General features: G+C 25.4%; 2 protein-coding genes and 1 long non-coding RNA gene across 3 annotated transcripts; 2 read left to right on the top strand and 1 right to left on the bottom strand.

Annotated features, from left to right (window-relative positions):
* Window positions 1–6,108: 6,108 nt before the first annotated feature.
* Window positions 6,109–9,164, top strand: LOC105851877 (peroxidase A2). Its single transcript, XM_012714516.3, has 4 exons — window positions 6,109–6,516; window positions 6,933–7,124; window positions 7,925–8,090; window positions 8,504–9,164. Exons 1-4 carry the CDS (start codon window positions 6,295–6,297, stop codon window positions 8,989–8,991), a joined length of 1,068 nt encoding a protein of 355 aa, XP_012569970.1. The 5' UTR covers window positions 6,109–6,294; the 3' UTR covers window positions 8,992–9,164.
* Window positions 9,165–11,717: 2,553 nt separating this feature from the next.
* Window positions 11,718–18,102, top strand: LOC101493774 (peroxidase E5-like). The gene is made up of 4 exons (XM_073369880.1): window positions 11,718–11,939; window positions 12,789–12,980; window positions 17,296–17,458; window positions 17,575–18,102. The coding sequence occupies exons 1-4, from the start codon at window positions 11,718–11,720 to the stop codon at window positions 18,057–18,059; spliced, it is 1,062 nt and encodes a 353-aa protein (XP_073225981.1). The 3' UTR covers window positions 18,060–18,102.
* LOC140920888 (uncharacterized) lies at window positions 13,917–14,830 on the bottom strand. The gene is made up of 2 exons (XR_012163499.1): window positions 14,533–14,830; window positions 13,917–14,129 (listed from the first exon to the last, which is right to left on the bottom strand). It is a non-coding gene; the product is annotated as an uncharacterized lncRNA (long non-coding RNA).
* Window positions 18,103–18,710: the final 608 nt, after the last annotated feature.

Below are 18,710 nucleotides of genomic sequence, written 5' to 3' on the forward strand. Positions count from 1 at the left end.
TATTGACTAACTACTAAATTCTTACCAACAAGCACGATATCAAATTAACTTGTATAAAAAGAGTTGGCTAATGCTATCAATTATTTCAACAACAAAGAAGAGAGTATTATACAATTTAGGGTGACTCACTAATGTGGTCATAGATGTTAAAGAAGTTATAAAATAATCCCTAAAATTGACGATACTAACTCACATTAATAATTTTGTCAGTTAATTTGTAATCGCTTCAGTCTCTTGCGAGTGAGTAATTTATCTTTAATTTCTTTTAACTCTTTACTGAAATACTCGAGTTTATACTCTTTCAAAAAACTAATCATTTAACATTTTCATGAGTTTTTATCAAGAAGAATGTCTTGCTAATGGGTAAAAGTGTAAGTCATAGTGGTTTTTCTGTGTTTAGAAGAAGAAAACTCAAACACAACAACAACAAATTTATAAATAAAAATATCTTCAAAATCCAATAGAAAAAAAATTTTAAAATAATTATGATGTCGGTAAACAAAAAATAAGTCAAAGAAAATTAAAGTATTTAATTCAAAATTTAAATCAAATACATCAATTTATTGAGACCAAAGAGCATAATTGATTTATAAAAATAAAATAAAAGACCTTTTTAAAACATTGGCTAAATTTAATGAATCTCTTAGTTTTTACTATTATTTTTTTCGTCCTACAATTAGTGTCACTTTAACAATAACAATTTTTTTTAAAAAAAAATGAATGTCATTCTCAATATGTTATTTTTCAATTATTATTTTATAGACAACTTCAAAAATATTAATATACTTTATATTGATAATAGTAAAAAATATACTAATAATTAAGATAAATAGTTCAATAAAATATTTTTTTTAATTATTATATTTTTTAATTTATATGCATAGATTTTAAATGACACTTTATGTTATAGAAGGAGTATTGTTTTCTTTGTGGCTTGTGTTTTATTTTTTTCTAACTGTGGCGTGTGTAAACTTAACATCTTTGACGTGTGTTGATTTTCTTTATTAAAGAACCAAACTCTTTTGACAATTGTATAATATATTCAAGCAAAAAACAATGTAAACTTGTATTGGACTCGTGACAAAGGCATATTTCGTTTTGTAGACCAAAATTTTCAGTCAAACTTTTTAAATTTCAATGCAGCACACTTGTTGATTAATTTATACTCCATCTACTCCCTCCGGCAAAAATGAGTTTGCTGTATTTGGTTCTATTTTATGTTAAATATATTACTATTTATTGACCTAGTTTTACTTATAAATAAGGGATATAAATAAGGGTAGAAGAATTATATTATACTTTTGTGTGACTATACTATGTATTACTGAGGTCATTTTGTTTATGCTCGGATGGTTAAGACCTAAACTTTTTTTTAATTATTATGATATGGATAAATATTTTATATTAACAATATTAGTTATTTATTAACTAGGGACTTTAATTGGTTATTGATCTAATTAAATAATAAAATTAATTATATTTTTATTTGATTAATTAATTATTTAATTAATTGATATGAGTTAGAATATGAGTGGATATCTAATGATTTATTTCGGAATAATAAAAATTATAATTGACGATCATTTTAAGTATAGACTATTATCTTCAATATATTCGACACATTATATTTTGTAACTTCTCCCCAAAAGAGTGTCTAAAGCATAAAAAAATTAAGTCGATAAAATATCATAAGTCAAATATTTGTTATATGTCTCTCTTTCAATATATTTTAAGATTGTCATTAGAAACTATCAATTTATAAACACAAATATTCATAATTATATATTTGATAAATCAACATGTCCTACATTTTAAAATTATAAAAACTTTGTGTTTGTTAGATTATGGAATACATTATAAAAGCCATTCTTCTAGATGTTTTATATACAGTAGTATATTCCTAAATAAGCAAACATTTAACGACATAATATCATGTCCTATCTTCTTGAAGAAAGGTCGGCAACGAAAAAGAAAAAGAAAAAGGAAAAAAGACCATGCAGACAAATAAGACCAAACAAAACTAGGGCTAGCTAGCACATTATTATTCATCAATAAAATAAGAGGAAAATATAAATTGGGTCATGTCTCCTCTTGTTGTCAACATGTTGGGTATAAAATGTTTGTGTTGCGGTTGTCTTGTTGCACGGAAACAGGCAAGAGAGGAAAAGACAATAAAGAAGATCTGGAGATCCCTAAAAACCAATCAATAAATAGCAGTTAGTGGTTTGGTTATGATACTACGTAAGTTCCTACCTCCTTCCCTGTCATGTTTTTTTATATATCAATGCAAAGTACAGCCTCAATCGATATTACAATTAATAGTGTGATTTCAAGTTGTTATACACATTCAAAAACGTAACAATTATAAAACAGAAAAACATCATTCTATTAAACGTGTTTTCACTATTATTATTTTAAAGTTATTAACATAATAATAATTAAAATGTATTATAAAGAAAAAATAATAATTAAAGTTAATATTAAAAATGAGATTTATTTTAAAATATTCTTTTTTACTAAAATAACTTTCATGGTAAACACAAAAGAATTATAAATAAAAATGTAAAATCACGTGGCAAATATTGATTAACCATATTTGATAAGAAGATCAACAGTTTTTCGTCATAATTCAAATTAAAAATTCAACAATTCATCTCTTAACGATATTTTTATTGTATTTATATTTGTTTTTGGTCTTAATCGTTTAATTTTCTTAAGAGAGGCGAAGTTTTGATAATTTGATGTTTAATAGAGATAAGTGGAATTTAATAAAAAAATTATTATAACAAAAATTCAACCTCAAATTTTACTAAATAATTTATTTTCAAATAAATTTCATTAATCATTTGTCCTGAATCACTTCATTGTATTTATATATATTAGTTAATTTACTTTTACTTTGATAATCCCTTTTTATTGGTTGAAACGGAACATGGGAATATGCTTTCGAACAAAAATCCTGTATTTGAAAAAATAAAAATAAAGGCTTTATTTGAGAATATTTTTGTATACCACAGTATCACAGAACAAAACTCGATGACAAATCTCTCGCACACTGTTATTTATATTTTAAGGGCAAATACCTATAAGTTTTCATAAGTACAGGTATTTTAATGATACATGTTAAAAAATTAAAATATAAAAATTTTACTTTTAAAAATGGTGTATAACTCTTAAAAATATTAGCAATTATTTTATTTAACATACAAAATATTTACATAATTGTAGGGGTTGAAATAGATTAAGTAGGACTACACTTTGAATCTGATTTACCGTGACACCTCGATTCCTATTGAAATGAATATTTTTAATTTGTTTTTTATTAAAAAATAATAGTCATTAATTTAAATTAATAAATATTATATCGACAGAGAACATTATAATTCAAAGTTGCTAAAATTAAAACAAATAAATATATATATGAACAAATTCACATAATCCATGTTAATAACATACAACAGAAAAATATCTACAAATGTGAAAAAGCTTCTAAATATGATAAAATTGAAGTTTTCAGGATACTCAAGCCTCTTAAAATATAACATTAACAATGTCAAAATCATTGATTGAATTTATATTTAATCGAAGTTGATCGGTCAATCTGAATCAATAAACACAACAATAAAATGGAAAAACAAAACATAAGTCACACCAAAATGAAGAACAAACACATTGTCGCATGCACTTAGACGACGAAACTACAAAACAAAAACTAAATATATATAAAAATTATTTATTTAATAAAAGAGAATAAAAAATAATTTTAAAAGTGACTATAAAAAATTGGTCTTAAACCACCAATCTTAGGTGAGAAAATAAGAACCAGTCAAAAGAAATAAAAAATAAAAAATAAAAATAAAAATGACAAAAGGCGGTTAGGTTTTTACTCCATTATAAGACAAACATACTAACTTATAATGCTGTTAAATAAATAAAACAATTAAGGTTTAAATTCTGATCAAAGAGAAAATTATTAATTAACAAACATATTAATATTTGTCTACAGAAAAATACTTAGTCATGTATTTACTTCGCGACTAAATGTTGGATTGTTAAATCTCTTTTTTTCAAGGAAATTGAAAGTTAAAAAAAATGTAATAAGTCTCGATCATAAATAAAAAATTAAATCTCAGTAAAAAAACTTTATAAGTAATGCCACTCACACATGGTGTTATACACTATCTAATTTTTTATACACATATAAAATATACATTATCTACTTTATATAATTTAATACTTAAGTAATTTTCATTATTTGACTATAATATCCGGTCCAAAAAATATTATTTGACTACAATATATGAGTTTGCGCTACATATTTTTTATATATAATTTTATCGACTGAGATATGCGAGGTGGTTGTATAATGCAGTTGGTAATGAGGTGGTGAAGTGTAGCAGGTATGACTACATTTTTTATTGGAAAAGTATAAAAGAGTTCTAACATTTTCTTTACATCCACAACCCTAACTTGTTGTCGTGTTCTTTACTCTTGAATGAACGACTAATGTTTGATTTCCTATATTTTATTTAAAAGTTTCCTCAATCAGTTTAATAAATATGTAATATAAAAAAAGTATTACATATATAATTTTTACAATTTACACTATATTATTAAGTTAGTATTTCATGCTCTATGACCCAAATTCAGCTGACGGGTCCTAAGATTTTGGGTGTGCTTTATATGAACTGATAAATTGGTGTTATGATAGTTGTTTGAATATTATCCTCTTTATATGTGAAATTACATTTACTTTTTTTTAACATAATGAGTTAAGGATACTAGCCCAAAATTAGGAGAAAGTTTTCGTATCAACTCTTCTTTATACATATTTATATATTTGGCTTAATTGTAATTTTGATTCTCTATTTTCATAAATTCATGAAATTGATCTTCATATTTTAAAAATTAATAATTTTTGTCAATTTTTTATATTTTTTAATTAAAAAATAACGATTTGACATATTTTAAATGATGTGGCGTATGATTTTATAATATAGAACCATCTAAGTACATTAATTATTCATATGTCAATAATTAAATTACAAAAATGAAAATTTTATGAAGATTAAGTTTTTATAGGATTTTATTGCGATTTCTTGAGTGTTAATAATTTTATTATATGTCACATTATTTAAAGCATGACATATCGTAATTTTTTAGTTAAAAAATCAGAATGAGACACCAAAACTCTCATATTTTAAAATAGATGGATCGAATTCATAAATTAGTGTAAAAATTGGAGTTAAAACTACAATTAAGTCTATATTTTTTTGTTCCATAGTGAAAATTCTGATTTAACATTGAATCCTTTCTCCTCGAAGAGACCTACGACGCCTCCACATCCCTTTATTCTTATATTTTTTTTCTTCATCTATTAAGTAAAGAGGTGTGGTTTAAAGTCATTTTTTGACATGAAATTACCCTCACTTACTTTTTTTTTTTTTTTAAATAAGTGGTTTTCACATATACTAGTTTTTTTTTTTTTTTGTGATTCTGTCGTTCAAGTACGACTGTGTTTTGTTTTATCGTCTTAGTTTGACGTTTTAGTTCCCATCTAATTGGTGTTTTAGTTTCTCATATTGTTAACATATGGTTGAATTAGTCATGTCAAAATTCACCTATAGTCAATATAAGTGAACATCGACTGATATTTTTCCGTAGATGCATGAGTTGAAAGAGTACGTATCTTGCATTATTCTCGGCCATGAGCCACATGTAGAAGAAATTAGTTTGATTGTTTGGATTATAATTTTGATTTGTTTTTCTTAAGTTATAATTTAACTAACAAATGTCGATATTGTTAAGTTAAAAATCGTATCTCGAATTTGAACACAGAATCTCAAAGTTGTGTGTAATTTTCTAGTGATAATTATATAATTTCATCTATAGAACAAAAAAATGAATTTAGTTTATTTATCATTAACATATTTTTTTTTGTTTTTTCGTTAATCTCAAAATATGAATAAAAAATGTTCTAACACACTGTCAAATTTAATTATACTATTCTCATTTATATTTAAACGAAGATTATGTTTTTCGTCAAAAAAACATATATATAATACTCTTTCTTCAATTACAAACTACTCCTTTTTTGGCAACTACTCCTTTATTAAAGCATAGAAAGAAAATTCGCACGTTCTTTTTCATTATTTAAAATAAAATTCGAACCACCAATAGTCCAACAGTACCGACAATGAAAATACAAAAGAACGACATTGCATTGGTCATTTGACTCAAACTAAATAAAAGCCTCATTGTCTCTCATAATTGCAAGCATTGGAAAGAAGAAAAATGAATCCACTTAGTCTAATTGCAACAGCTTTTTGTTGTGTTGTGTTTATAGTAATTGGAACAATACCCTTTTCTGATGCACAATTAGATCCTTCATTTTACAATGATACATGTTCCAATGTTCATTCAATTGTACGTGGTGTGCTCACAAATGTTTCACAATCTGATCCTAGAATCCTTGCTAGTCTCATCAGACTCCACTTTCACGATTGTTTTGTTCAAGTATGTGCATTCTCCATCTCCTACTTTGTACTATTTGTTAATTAATAAATCATCACTCTTCAATAGTTTATGTCATAAACACTTAAATTCAATAAATTATTAAAATTTAGAGTGTACGAAATGGAAGATGGGAGTAGTACTAGGGATTAGTTATCTCTATAAGCTCAAAATAATTTATTAATGTATCATCATTTATTTTTATATAAGCTATATTTAATGTTTCCTAATTCTCATACTATTGAACTAGCACCTGTTGACTAATAAATAAAGTTATTTTTATGAACTTATTTGTTTTTTAAAATTATTTATTATCTCATTCCTTTTTTGTTTGCTATAAAGATATTATTGATAAAATAATAATTAATTTTGTATTGATCTTTAAAAATGACAAATAACAATTGTGAACTTTGTGGTAGGGTTGTGACGCCTCAATTTTGTTGAACGATACAAGTACAATAGTGAGTGAGCAAAGTGCACCACCAAATAATAACTCCATAAGAGGTTTGGATGTGATAAATCAAATCAAAACAGCAGTGGAAAATGGTTGTCCCAACATAGTTTCTTGTGCTGATATTCTTGCCCTTGCTGCTCAAATATCTGTTGATTTGGTATGTACATTTCATTCCTAGTCATACATTTAAATCAAAATCTTTATTGCTAGAAGCTTGCTTTTTCTTAATCAAAAGGCATAAGTAATGTTGCATAACTTTTTCTGACTATTAACACCCCCAATATTTCTGACGTCATATGTTTTACAAAAGTTTATTTTGGATAGAAAAAATTGTCAATTTTTTTTTTGTTTTCAAACGGTAAAATGTGTCAAAGAATACACATTCAAAAATAAACTTACAACAAAATATAGGTGTGTTAGCAAAAATAGAGTGTTATTTATTTCCTTCATAGTTAATAAAATAGTTGGTGGGCTTTCATAAGCTTATAAGCCCCATTTTGTGTATATTTTGGTTTGGGCCTTTTGGGTCAGGTTGAGCTGATCTAGTAATTTTCATTTTGCATATTTTAAGACATGTTGTAATAACTTTCTTGGCTGTAAATGAATTATTAAAATAACTTTACAGTTAATAAATTAGCTATTTGTGAAGTGACTAAATAATTTTTGTGGGGAAATGATAAGTACTTAAATTGTAATAATCATTTTCTTTATTATTAGAAATCAGTCTTCGTACTTTTAGATTTATAACACTTACGTATTGTACATCAACCACTTACGTTAGATCATCAACTTTAAGAATTAGATAAAACAAATCATTATCAAAGATACGTGACGACATACTTCTTCATCATAGAATTTCAATTTTATTTATTATCAACAAAAGTTGTCATCTATATTTGCCTAAAATTTTGTTTACTATTTTGTCCATTTTACATTAATCCAACAATATTATTGAAGGCAAATGGTCCTGTTTGGGAAGTTCCATTGGGAAGAAGGGATAGTTTAACGGCTAATAAAAGTCTTGCAACTCAAAATCTTCCAGCCCCCACCTTTAACCTCACTCAACTTAAATCCACATTTGCTACTCAAGGCCTCAATACTACTGATCTAGTTGCACTTTCAGGTATGAAATTATTGTCTCTTTAAAATATGTTGCATGAATGTATGTAAATATATTGAAATACAAATTTTATAACCCACTAGTTACACTTTTTTAACAAAAAAAAAAAATAATCACTTATAGGAGTTTTTGTCTCTTTGTTACCATTTTAAGAAAAAAAAATCAAATTCTGAAAAATAAATCTAAAATATATTTTAAATAAAAAGTTGTTTAAAGTAGTTTCTCATAAAATTTATTTTTAAAAGTGTTTTTTTAAAATTACTGTTATCACTGCAAACACACACAAAACACTTTTTTTTTTAATTCTAACAAATAGTCTATAGATTATTGAATATCGAAATTATTTATTTTTATAATACATTTAAAATTGTATTTCCATTATAAGATTGGATTAATTTTCTCCAATAATTTTTTAGGTGGTCACACAATTGGAAGAGGTCAATGTAGATTCTTTGTGGACCGATTATACAATTTTAGCAATACTGGTAATCCTGATTCAAGTCTTAACACAAGTTATTTACAAACACTACAATCAATATGTCCCAATAGTGGACCCGGTACCAATCTCACCAATTTGGACCCAACTACTCCTGATACATTTGACTCCAACTACTACTCTAATCTTCAAGTTGGCAATGGCTTGTTTCAGAGCGACCAAGAACTTTTTTCAACAACGGGTGCAGATACCATTTCAATTGTCAATAGTTTCACCAACAATCAAACTCTGTTCTTTGAAAATTTCATAGCCTCCATGATAAAAATGGGGAATATTGGAGTGTTAACAGGATCTCAAGGTGAAATTCGAACACAATGTAATGCTGTGAATGGGAATTCCTCTGGATTGGCTAATGTAGCCACTAAAGAATCAACACAAGATGCTGTGGCTCATTCTGAATATATATAATTAATCAACATAAGCTGAGGTGTCCATTTATTGACACATATATACATTTAATTAATCTCTGAATATATATATTCTACATTATATCTATATACTATTACATGTGTTTGGTCTTTTTTTTACAAGATGTGTTAGTACTTGAGTCTAATATGGACAAACTATGATTACTTTACTTATTTATATATTTGGTAATATAATCATCATCACCAATGCTTTAAAATTTTAACTTGTATTAACAAAGTTGAGTCAAAAGTATGGCTTATAAATAGTAGATAGTAAAATAGATATGTTCTTATTTAGTAGGTAGTTTGATTAATGAATATAAGAGACACTAAAGGTTTTTTTTAAGGAGGTTGAGGAGTTCAACTTTAAAATCTAATATTGACTATTAATATTTATTTATGCCGATAAGTAATTTTAATATTTTTTTTGGGTATGCAACATAGAGCCATTGTGTCGTAAATAGGAAAAATTTCATATTTCAATATAGTAGTGTATTTATAAAAAGTTCATAATATTATATTAGAAATTATAAAATTATAAAAGTGAAGTTGCATCTCATATTTTATATTAAATGATTATAAAAGGTACAAAAACAAAAAATACAATAACTCTATTACAGAGCATTTTTGAAACTTATTCTACTAATTAACTAAAATATCTAATGACTAATCTTAATACACCATGCTTATTTTAGGTTTTAAATTTAAATGTATCAGACAAGGAAGCAATTAAAAAAATTATGGATAATAAAGACCAAAAGTCAATGCTCAAAACGAACTTGGGAAGAAATGTAGTAAATATAAGACATGTGTACATGTAAGACAACTTGGTGTTAATTAAAGCTATATATGTATGTAAGCACATATTACTTTAATTCAAGACCTGTGCTTAGTAATAATACTACCATGCACACCACAATTAAATAAATTAGGCTTAGTTGAATAACAATCTCCCACCACACTAAGAAATAGAACTAATTACATCAGTCGCATATTATAAATTATTTTAGCAAAATTTATTTCTTATGTTATATATATAGAGAGAGAGAGGTTGATAATACATATATTTACAACCTACAAACTTTTTTATTAACAACTTAAAAACTTTTTTTTATTTGGACCCAAAACCACATCATCTCTATTAAAAATATTACTTTAATAGTTGAGTATTAATGTCTAAAAAGAAAATGTATAAATTATTAATATACAATACACATTCTATAATTTAAGATACATGTAAATTTGCAAGCACACTATGGAAAGAAGTAGGTTTAATTCTTCATACTAAAAATAAAAATAAATAACATAAAGCAAAAATTGTAATTGCAATCTCTAAATATAATTTGAATAAGAATATACCACTTTGAGTTCTGAATGACCTGACATCCATGAAAATGAGTGAGGAATGTTTAAAGTTTATTATATTATTGATAGTAGAAATAAAATACATATGAAAAATATAATACAAATGTGTCTACACTATGACTTTTAGTATGATAAAAAAATTCATGAATAAATCACGAAGTTAAAAATGTTAATTTTTTTACAATAAATCACAAAATCTAAAATAATAAGTTGAAAGACTAATTATACACCAAATTAGTGAGTTGAAATAGGCAATCAATATACATATAACTATTTGTTTTTTATTAATGTTTTTCATTGTATAATTTTTCTATATATATTAACTATAAGCTTATATAGTAACTAACAAGTAATCATAAGTAACTTTATTTTCAACAGTAGGTATTAAAACATTTTGTGGATAGGTAGCATAAGTTTTGTATTTCAGTGTTCGAAGAAGTTGATTTTTTTTTTTTTTGGGACAAGAACAATAAGTTAACTATATGAACACGTACGACATATGAAAACATCTATAGTGATCTTGAAAACAGCAAGTCAATAATCGATCCAAAAAAAGCAAAGTCTTTAACGTAAATATCAAGAAACAATTCCTCGTCATACCATTAGTTGAAATTTTTTGCTGCTTTAGTATTAATGTATAAATATCATCAAAAGAAAGTATTAATGTATGAATTAATCGAGAACTATTTATTTTAAAGTAACATAAATTACTAGTAAATTAGAGATAATAATCTAAATGTTTCTAAATACAAAAAATATTATTATCGAATAAACAAGTAATTATGTCTATTAATAGAGAAAGTCGAAATATAACAATAAGAAATATTGTGATATGTAGTTCAAATCAAATCGTTACAAGTTTGTGTTCTGAAATAAGTTAGATATGAATAAAAAAAAATCTAAACAAAGTTCTCACTTCTTAGTGACTCTGAAAAAGTTGTATTTAACTCTGATGAAAGCGCTCTCAAACGTGTCTCCGATAAATTCGTTAATACAAGAACCGATTTGAATATTATGTCTCTAATAAAGTGTATCAAACAAAATGATTGTTTGCTCTGATAAATATGTCAAGCAAAATGATCGTCTACCTCTAATAAATATGTCAAACAAAATGATTGTCTGTCTCTAATAAGTATCTCTAGTAAAATGATCGTTTACTTTTAATATAATTGTAACAAGCATTAGATCATGTGACTCCGATAAAAAGACAACATTCAAGATATATAGTCAGCGCTTTGATAGAAGTAATCGCTCTGAAATAAGAAGCTATATGGCCACATGTCTTTCTATAAATAAAGGTTCACTACATATGTGTAATCTCCCAAACACACACAATTCAAATTAATTTAAGAACCAAAAAAAATGGTCTCTCTTCATCTAGTAGCAAGAACTCTATGTTGTGTAGTGTTTGTTCTTGTAGGGTTACCTTTCTCCTCAGATGCACAACTTGATCCATTGTTTTACAACAAAAGTTGTCCGAACTTGCATTTTATTGTAGTTAAAGTTGTGTTGGAAGCTTCATTATCAGATCCTCGTATTTTCGCCAGCCTTGTTAGGCTTCATTTTCATGACTGTTTTGTTCAAGTATGTCCCCCTAATTTCTTATAGTGCACATAAACTAAATTTCAGTTTTCCTTTCAATTGCATGTTTACAATTTGTGATTTCAAGAAAATTATACAATTTGTAATTTGAAGAAAATTATAAAAAAAATAAATAAATAAACACAAAATCATATGGTTTTGAACATTTTTACTTGAAAAATCAAACATCCACTAGACAGTGAGGATTAGTTTATATAAACAACATATATAAGTTATATATTTACTATAAATTAAATATATGAGGTAAAATTATTTTTATATAAATTATAAATTGTTTATAACCTATTTTAAATTAAGGGTTCATTTATTAAAATAAGTTAACACATTTATCATAAACTAGTATACATAGACTCACTCAAATACTTACAAGTGTGATTATATTTTAAAGATAAATCTGAATAGTTTTCAATAAACTATTCCAAACGTCCAACCAAAGTATATAATATAATTTTTTTTTAACAATTAATTTTTTTCGTTTGAATTAGTTAAAATGTACACTTAAAATGCTCATATTGCATTGACTTATTTGTATTCTATTCTTTGAGATTCTCTATAATTTAATTTTTATTTTTATGCATTGACATAAAAAAAAATTATAAAATCAACACATCATGATTAATTATTAATTATGTATTTGAATTTAATAACAATTTTAACAAAAATCAAATATTATTAATTATATAACAATTGTCATTGATTGACTATGTAAAAATTATTTACTTTAGCAGTGTATCTAAATTAAATTAATAAGATTAATTATAAATAAATGCATATCTGATCAATTTGTTAGTGAAATTATACATCCTTATGAAAAACATATATGGTATCTAGGGATGTGATGCATCAGTTTTACTAAACAACAGTGCAACAATAGTGAGCGAACAAGAAGCTTTACCAAATAACAACTCCTTAAGAGGTTTGAATGTTGTGAATGACATAAAAACAGAGGTGGAAAAAGCTTGTCCTTCTGTTGCTTCTTGCGCTGATATTCTTGCCTTGGCAGCTCAAGCTTCTTCTTTTTTGGTATGCATTTCTCATCCTATAAATATTACCATTCAATACAAATTTTGCTTCTTCTTAATGTAATTAATAATTGCCTTCGAATACAACTACACATTTGAAGAAAATAATATGTTCATTGATTAGAAGACAATAGTTAATGAATTTATTATATGCTTAAAAAAAAATTTAGTTGCTATAAAATTTTAATATTGTATTTTTAATTTTTATAAAAGAAAATCGTAACTTTTTAATTTTAAAAAAAAAATCAATTTTTTTTTTCTATACTTTTAAGTCAATTCATGTACATCCTTCAAATTATTGAATATTTCTTTTAATAATATTTAGTATATTATAAATAATCTACTACAAAAATTTCTAATTTTTAATAAATAATGAATTAAACATAAGTTTTAAGCTTTTTGATATTTAAAAATTTATATTTAATTCATATTTTATCAAAAAAAATTCTAAACTTTTTGTACATACGAATATACTTGTGAAATATCATTTGAAAATTTAGGGTGAAAATCGTGAAGAGCCAAATAGTTGGGGAGAAAGTGAGAATGAGTTCTGAATAGACAATGAGGTGAAGATGAAGTAGGAGAGGTATTTTTATTTTATTTCGTTTATCATTATAAATTATTATTAGATGAGTCAAATAATAAAAATTGATACATTAGTAAAAAATAATAAGAAAGTTATTTATTTGTCAAGTCATTTTTCCACATAATTAATACCACTAAAGATTAAACTAGATAAATCTAAAATTACATGGACAAAATTATAATAAAAAAAAATATACAAGAACTAAAATATGATTAGAGCCATATTACGCGGACTCAAGGACAATTAACCCATTAATTAATAATATTTTGATTGTAGTACCCCAATTTTGTTCATTTTAGTTAAAAATAAATCAAAAAAAGAAATATGTATTTAAAAAAGGAAATAAAATAATTACAATAAATAATTTCATTATGTATTATAAATTTACAATTTCAAATCTAATTAGACTTTTAAAACCAAATCAAATTACAAACTAAGAATAAAGGCAAAAATAAATTACATCAGATCAAGCCATGCTATGTTGACTTTGTTCACTGCCAAACCCTGCTATGTTGATGATGACTCCCATTGATGCACAAGTCATGCTTATTGGTACATCTGTTCCTGTTTTAACAAATTTGAGAAACATAAAAACATAATTTTTTAAATCAGTCTTGGTACACATTGTGCAGAACAAAAAGACAAAATTTTGAGTTTAAAAAATAAACTAAGGGACAAATTAAAGCTCACCAACAGAACATATCAAAACAAATAAGTCAAAATCATGAATGCATCAGAGGTGTAGAAAAAACGCAGATAATGAACAAAGGAAATGAAACATCAAACAAGAAATTGATGGAGAAGGACAGAGACACAGCCAAGAAAACAACTAAACAGATAAAAACTCTATAAATACATCCTTTTTTTACAAAAGGGGGAGACATTTTTGAGGGGGAGAAATCGGAGATTAATACTGATAAGAAACACATAAAAAAGAAAGAGAAGAAGAAGAAACAGAAAGCATCACCGCCGTTTCAACTTCCACCGCGAACCACCGTCTCTGTCTTCATCGGTATCTGAAAAGGCATGTATCTTCTTATTATCTTCATGTTTGCTGCTTAGATTGGAAGTTAAAATTTAAAACTAGAAAGATGGAGTTTTGTTTTAGTTGTGTGAATGTTTGTTTTTTGGATGAAATCATTTTTTTGTTATGTTAACAAAGCTTTAAAATGGGATTTTTTCTTGCTCAGCTACGGTTTTCTTTCATCTTTTCAAATATCTTTGCTTTATGCCAACTTTTTGCCAGACTGTTTGGATTTAACCCTTGTTTTGATGGCTTGCCAGGGTGTTGGACTCAACACTGCTTTGCTAGCTAGTCACTATAGCTATAGCCTTGCCATTTATATTTCTTATTCCATTTAGTTAATAGAAATTCTACTATAATTTTTATTTAATTTCTATTTATTATAAATAATTATGGATGTAATTAAATGATAATAAATATTCTTTATTTTATTTATGAGTGGTATTAATCGATTTTTTTATTTTTTTTTAACTTTGGATTGTGCTATTTAATATAAAAACGAGTTTTGTTTCAATCACTTATTTACTTAAAAGTTATTTTGAAAGAGTTTACATTTGAATATACTTTTTCTAGTATTAAAATGTTTATTTATTTAATAGATCATATTACAAGTCCATGTATTCTTTTTACCATTTTTTGTGTGTTTACTACTGACTTTATTTTGCAGAATTATTTAAACTTATTTCATATTTAACATCAATTTATTATTATTTTTTTTTTTTTAAAAAAAAGCAAAGAATAGTTATAATTGAATTTTAAAAGATTAATTAGATGTGACATCTTTTAATCTTTGAGTTGTTATGACACAAGTAGTACAACTTGTTAGTTCTAAAACTCTCTTTATTTATTTCTTTCTTTCTTTATTTATTTATTTTAGTTTATTTATTTTATTCTATTTATTTATTCATTCATTTATTTATTTTAATGAACAAATTTAAAATCGACTTATTTAATAGATGTAACTCTTTTTAATCTTTGAGTTGTTAGGACACAAGTAGTACAATTTGATAGTTCTAAAACTCTCTTTATTTATTTATCTATTTATTTTATTTTAGTTTATTTATTTTATTTTATTTATTTATTCATTCATTTATTTATTTTAATGAACTAATCTAAAATCGACTTATTTAATAAATGTAACTCTTTTTAATCTTTGAGTTGTTAGGACACAAGTAGTACAACTTGATAGTTCTAAAACTCTCTTTATTTATTTATCTATTTGTTTTATTTTAGTTTATTTATTTTATTCTATTTATTTATTCATTCATTTATTTATTTTAATGAACTAATCTAAAATTGGCTTATTTAATAGATGTAACTTTTTTATCTCTGAGTTGTTAAAACACAAGTTGTACTACTTGGTGGTTTTGAAACTCAATTTTAAAATCGAGAATAATAAAATATTTTTTTAGAGGATTAAATTAGATGTGACATCTTTTTTATTCTTTGAGTTTTAGGACACGAGTTGTACAACTTGATCGTCTTAAAACTCGTATTTTAAAGTATTTATTTCAAATCAAACTCTTTTATTTTTCTATTTTGTCAAAATATTTTTTAGGCTTAATTGCACTTTTGGTCCCCCTATTATATGTGAAAATTGAAAGTAGTCCCCCCATTTTGTTTCTCCCCAGTTTTAGTCCCCCAAACAGAATTTGAGTCCAAATCATGATGAGTTGTTTATTATAATTGTTAAAAATCATTATTAAAAATATAATTTAATTGTTAAAATTAAGTTAAAAGAAAATGAAAAACATATGTAGCAATGAGAATTATGATTCAACAAAAGCTTGAACCCTAAATAAAAAAACAGCCCCAATTCAACAAAAGGGTTCAAGCTTTTGTTGAATCATAATTCTCATTGCTACATATGTTTTTCATTTTCTTTTAACTTAATTTTAACAATTAAATTATATTTTTAATAATGATTTTTAACAATTATAATAATGATTTTTAAAAATATAAATTATATTTTTTAATCAGAAATAATATAATAATCAGTTTATTCCACGTAAGCGTCTGCCACGTCACATTTTTATTGACACGTCATTAAAAAAATGACAACTCATCATGATTTGGACTCAAATTCTGTTTGGGAGACTAAAACTGGGGAGAAACAAAATGGGGGGACTACTTTCAATTTTCACCTATAATAGGGGGACCAAAAGTGCAATTAAGCCTATTTTTTATCACAAAACAAATTTTCTTTAAAACACACTCAACACATCTATTTTGTTTTTTAACCAAGAACTACGTAGCTTTGATTTCTCCATCGCACCGGGCGATACGTAGGAGCAAGATCACATTCTTGTCAAGCACATAAATAAAATTTAATTTTTTCCCTTTATTTGTTAAGTACATATTTATTTCAAAATCGTATTTTAAATATAGTAATAATTGTTATTCATATTTAATAATAAAGAAAAATAAATATCTTAAGTTAAAATTAATTTTACACAATTAATTATAGGTAACCGTTGTTTTAACGGATGTCGTAGGGTGCTAATACTTTCCCGAACTCAAAATTTGGTTTCAAAGACCACATTTTTTTATTTTTACTATTTTAAGGGTTTCCCAATATTTTCCTATTTTAAAATAAATTTTGGTGGCGACTCCATTGAATTCGAGAAATACTCGAAATTTTAGGCCGCGACATTGATATTTCTTAGAGAGTTACATTTTTGAACATGTTAGATTTTGTTTTGATAGGCTGATGGTCCTTGTTGGAAAGTTCGACTTGGAAGAAGGGATAGCTTAACAGCAAACCAAACTCTTGCTAATCAAAACCTTCCATCACCTTTCTCCACATTGGATCAACTTAAAGCATTTGCCTCCCAAGGCCTCAACACTACTCATCTAGTTGCACTCTCTGGTATGATTCTTTTTTTCAACTATTTTTACTACTATCTATATAAGTTAATTACAACAATTAACTAATTATGTGAAATAAAAAATATATGTGATGATACATATATGTTTCAATTTTAGGTGCTCATACATTTGGTAAAGGTCGTTGCTTTTTATTTGTTAATCGATTGTACGACTTCAACAACACTGGCAAACCAGATCCAACTCTTAACATAGATTACTTAAAAGAGCTACGCAAATTATGCCCCCAAAATGGAACTGGCACCAATCTTGTAAATTTGGATCCAACTACTCCTAATAAATTTGACAAGACTTACTATTCTCATCTTAAGGCTGGCAAGGGCTTGTTTCAAAGTGATCAAGTCTTGTTCACACCCAATGCAAGTACCATTAAAACCATCCTTAAATTTCGTAATCATGAAAATATTTTCTTTGACAACTTTAAGATTGCTATGATTAAAATGGGTAACATTGGTGTTCTAACGGGAAATCAAGGAGAAATTCGAAAACAATGCAATTTCATCAACCAAAAGTCTATTGAGCAAGATATTGACATTGTGGCTTCCAAAGAACCGTCAAAGGACGGTATGATTAGCTCAATCTAAATCAATTATGATGGCTTGTATACTATATATTATGATTGAATACCACAATAAAGAAGTTATCCCATTTGGTATTTATATTTTTTTTAAATGACAAATGTTAATTGATATTTTGTTAGTGTCGCGGCCTAAAATTTCGAGTATTTCTCGAATTCAATGGAGTCACCACCAAAATTTATTTTAAAATAGGGAAAATATTGGGAAACCCTTAAAATAGTAAAAATAAAAAAAATGTAGTCTTTGAAACTAAATTTTGAGTTCGGGAGTCGATAAATAAATTAAATAAAGAGAGTTTTAGAACTATCAAGTTGTACCACTTGTATCCTAACAACTCAAAGATTACAAAGATGTCACATCTAATTAATCTTTAACATAATATTTATTTGTATTTTTATGATGAAATTGATATTTAATTATGAAGAAAATTAAACCCCTTTTTTTTTTAAATAAAAAAAAGTAAAATGAATAGATTTAAATGGATTGAGATTAGTAAAATTTAAATGAGTTGAGATTAGTAAAATTTAAATGAGTTGAGATTAGTAAAATAAAAATGAGTTGAGATTATTAAAATTTAAATGAGTTGAGATTATTAAAATTTAAATGAGTTGAGATTATTAAAATTTAAATGAGTTAAAATTAGTAAAATTTAAATAA

The sequence above is a fragment of the Cicer arietinum genome, chromosome 1, assembly GCF_000331145.2.
Source record: "Cicer arietinum cultivar CDC Frontier isolate Library 1 chromosome 1, Cicar.CDCFrontier_v2.0, whole genome shotgun sequence".
Lineage (NCBI taxonomy): Eukaryota > Viridiplantae > Streptophyta > Magnoliopsida > Fabales > Fabaceae > Cicer > Cicer arietinum.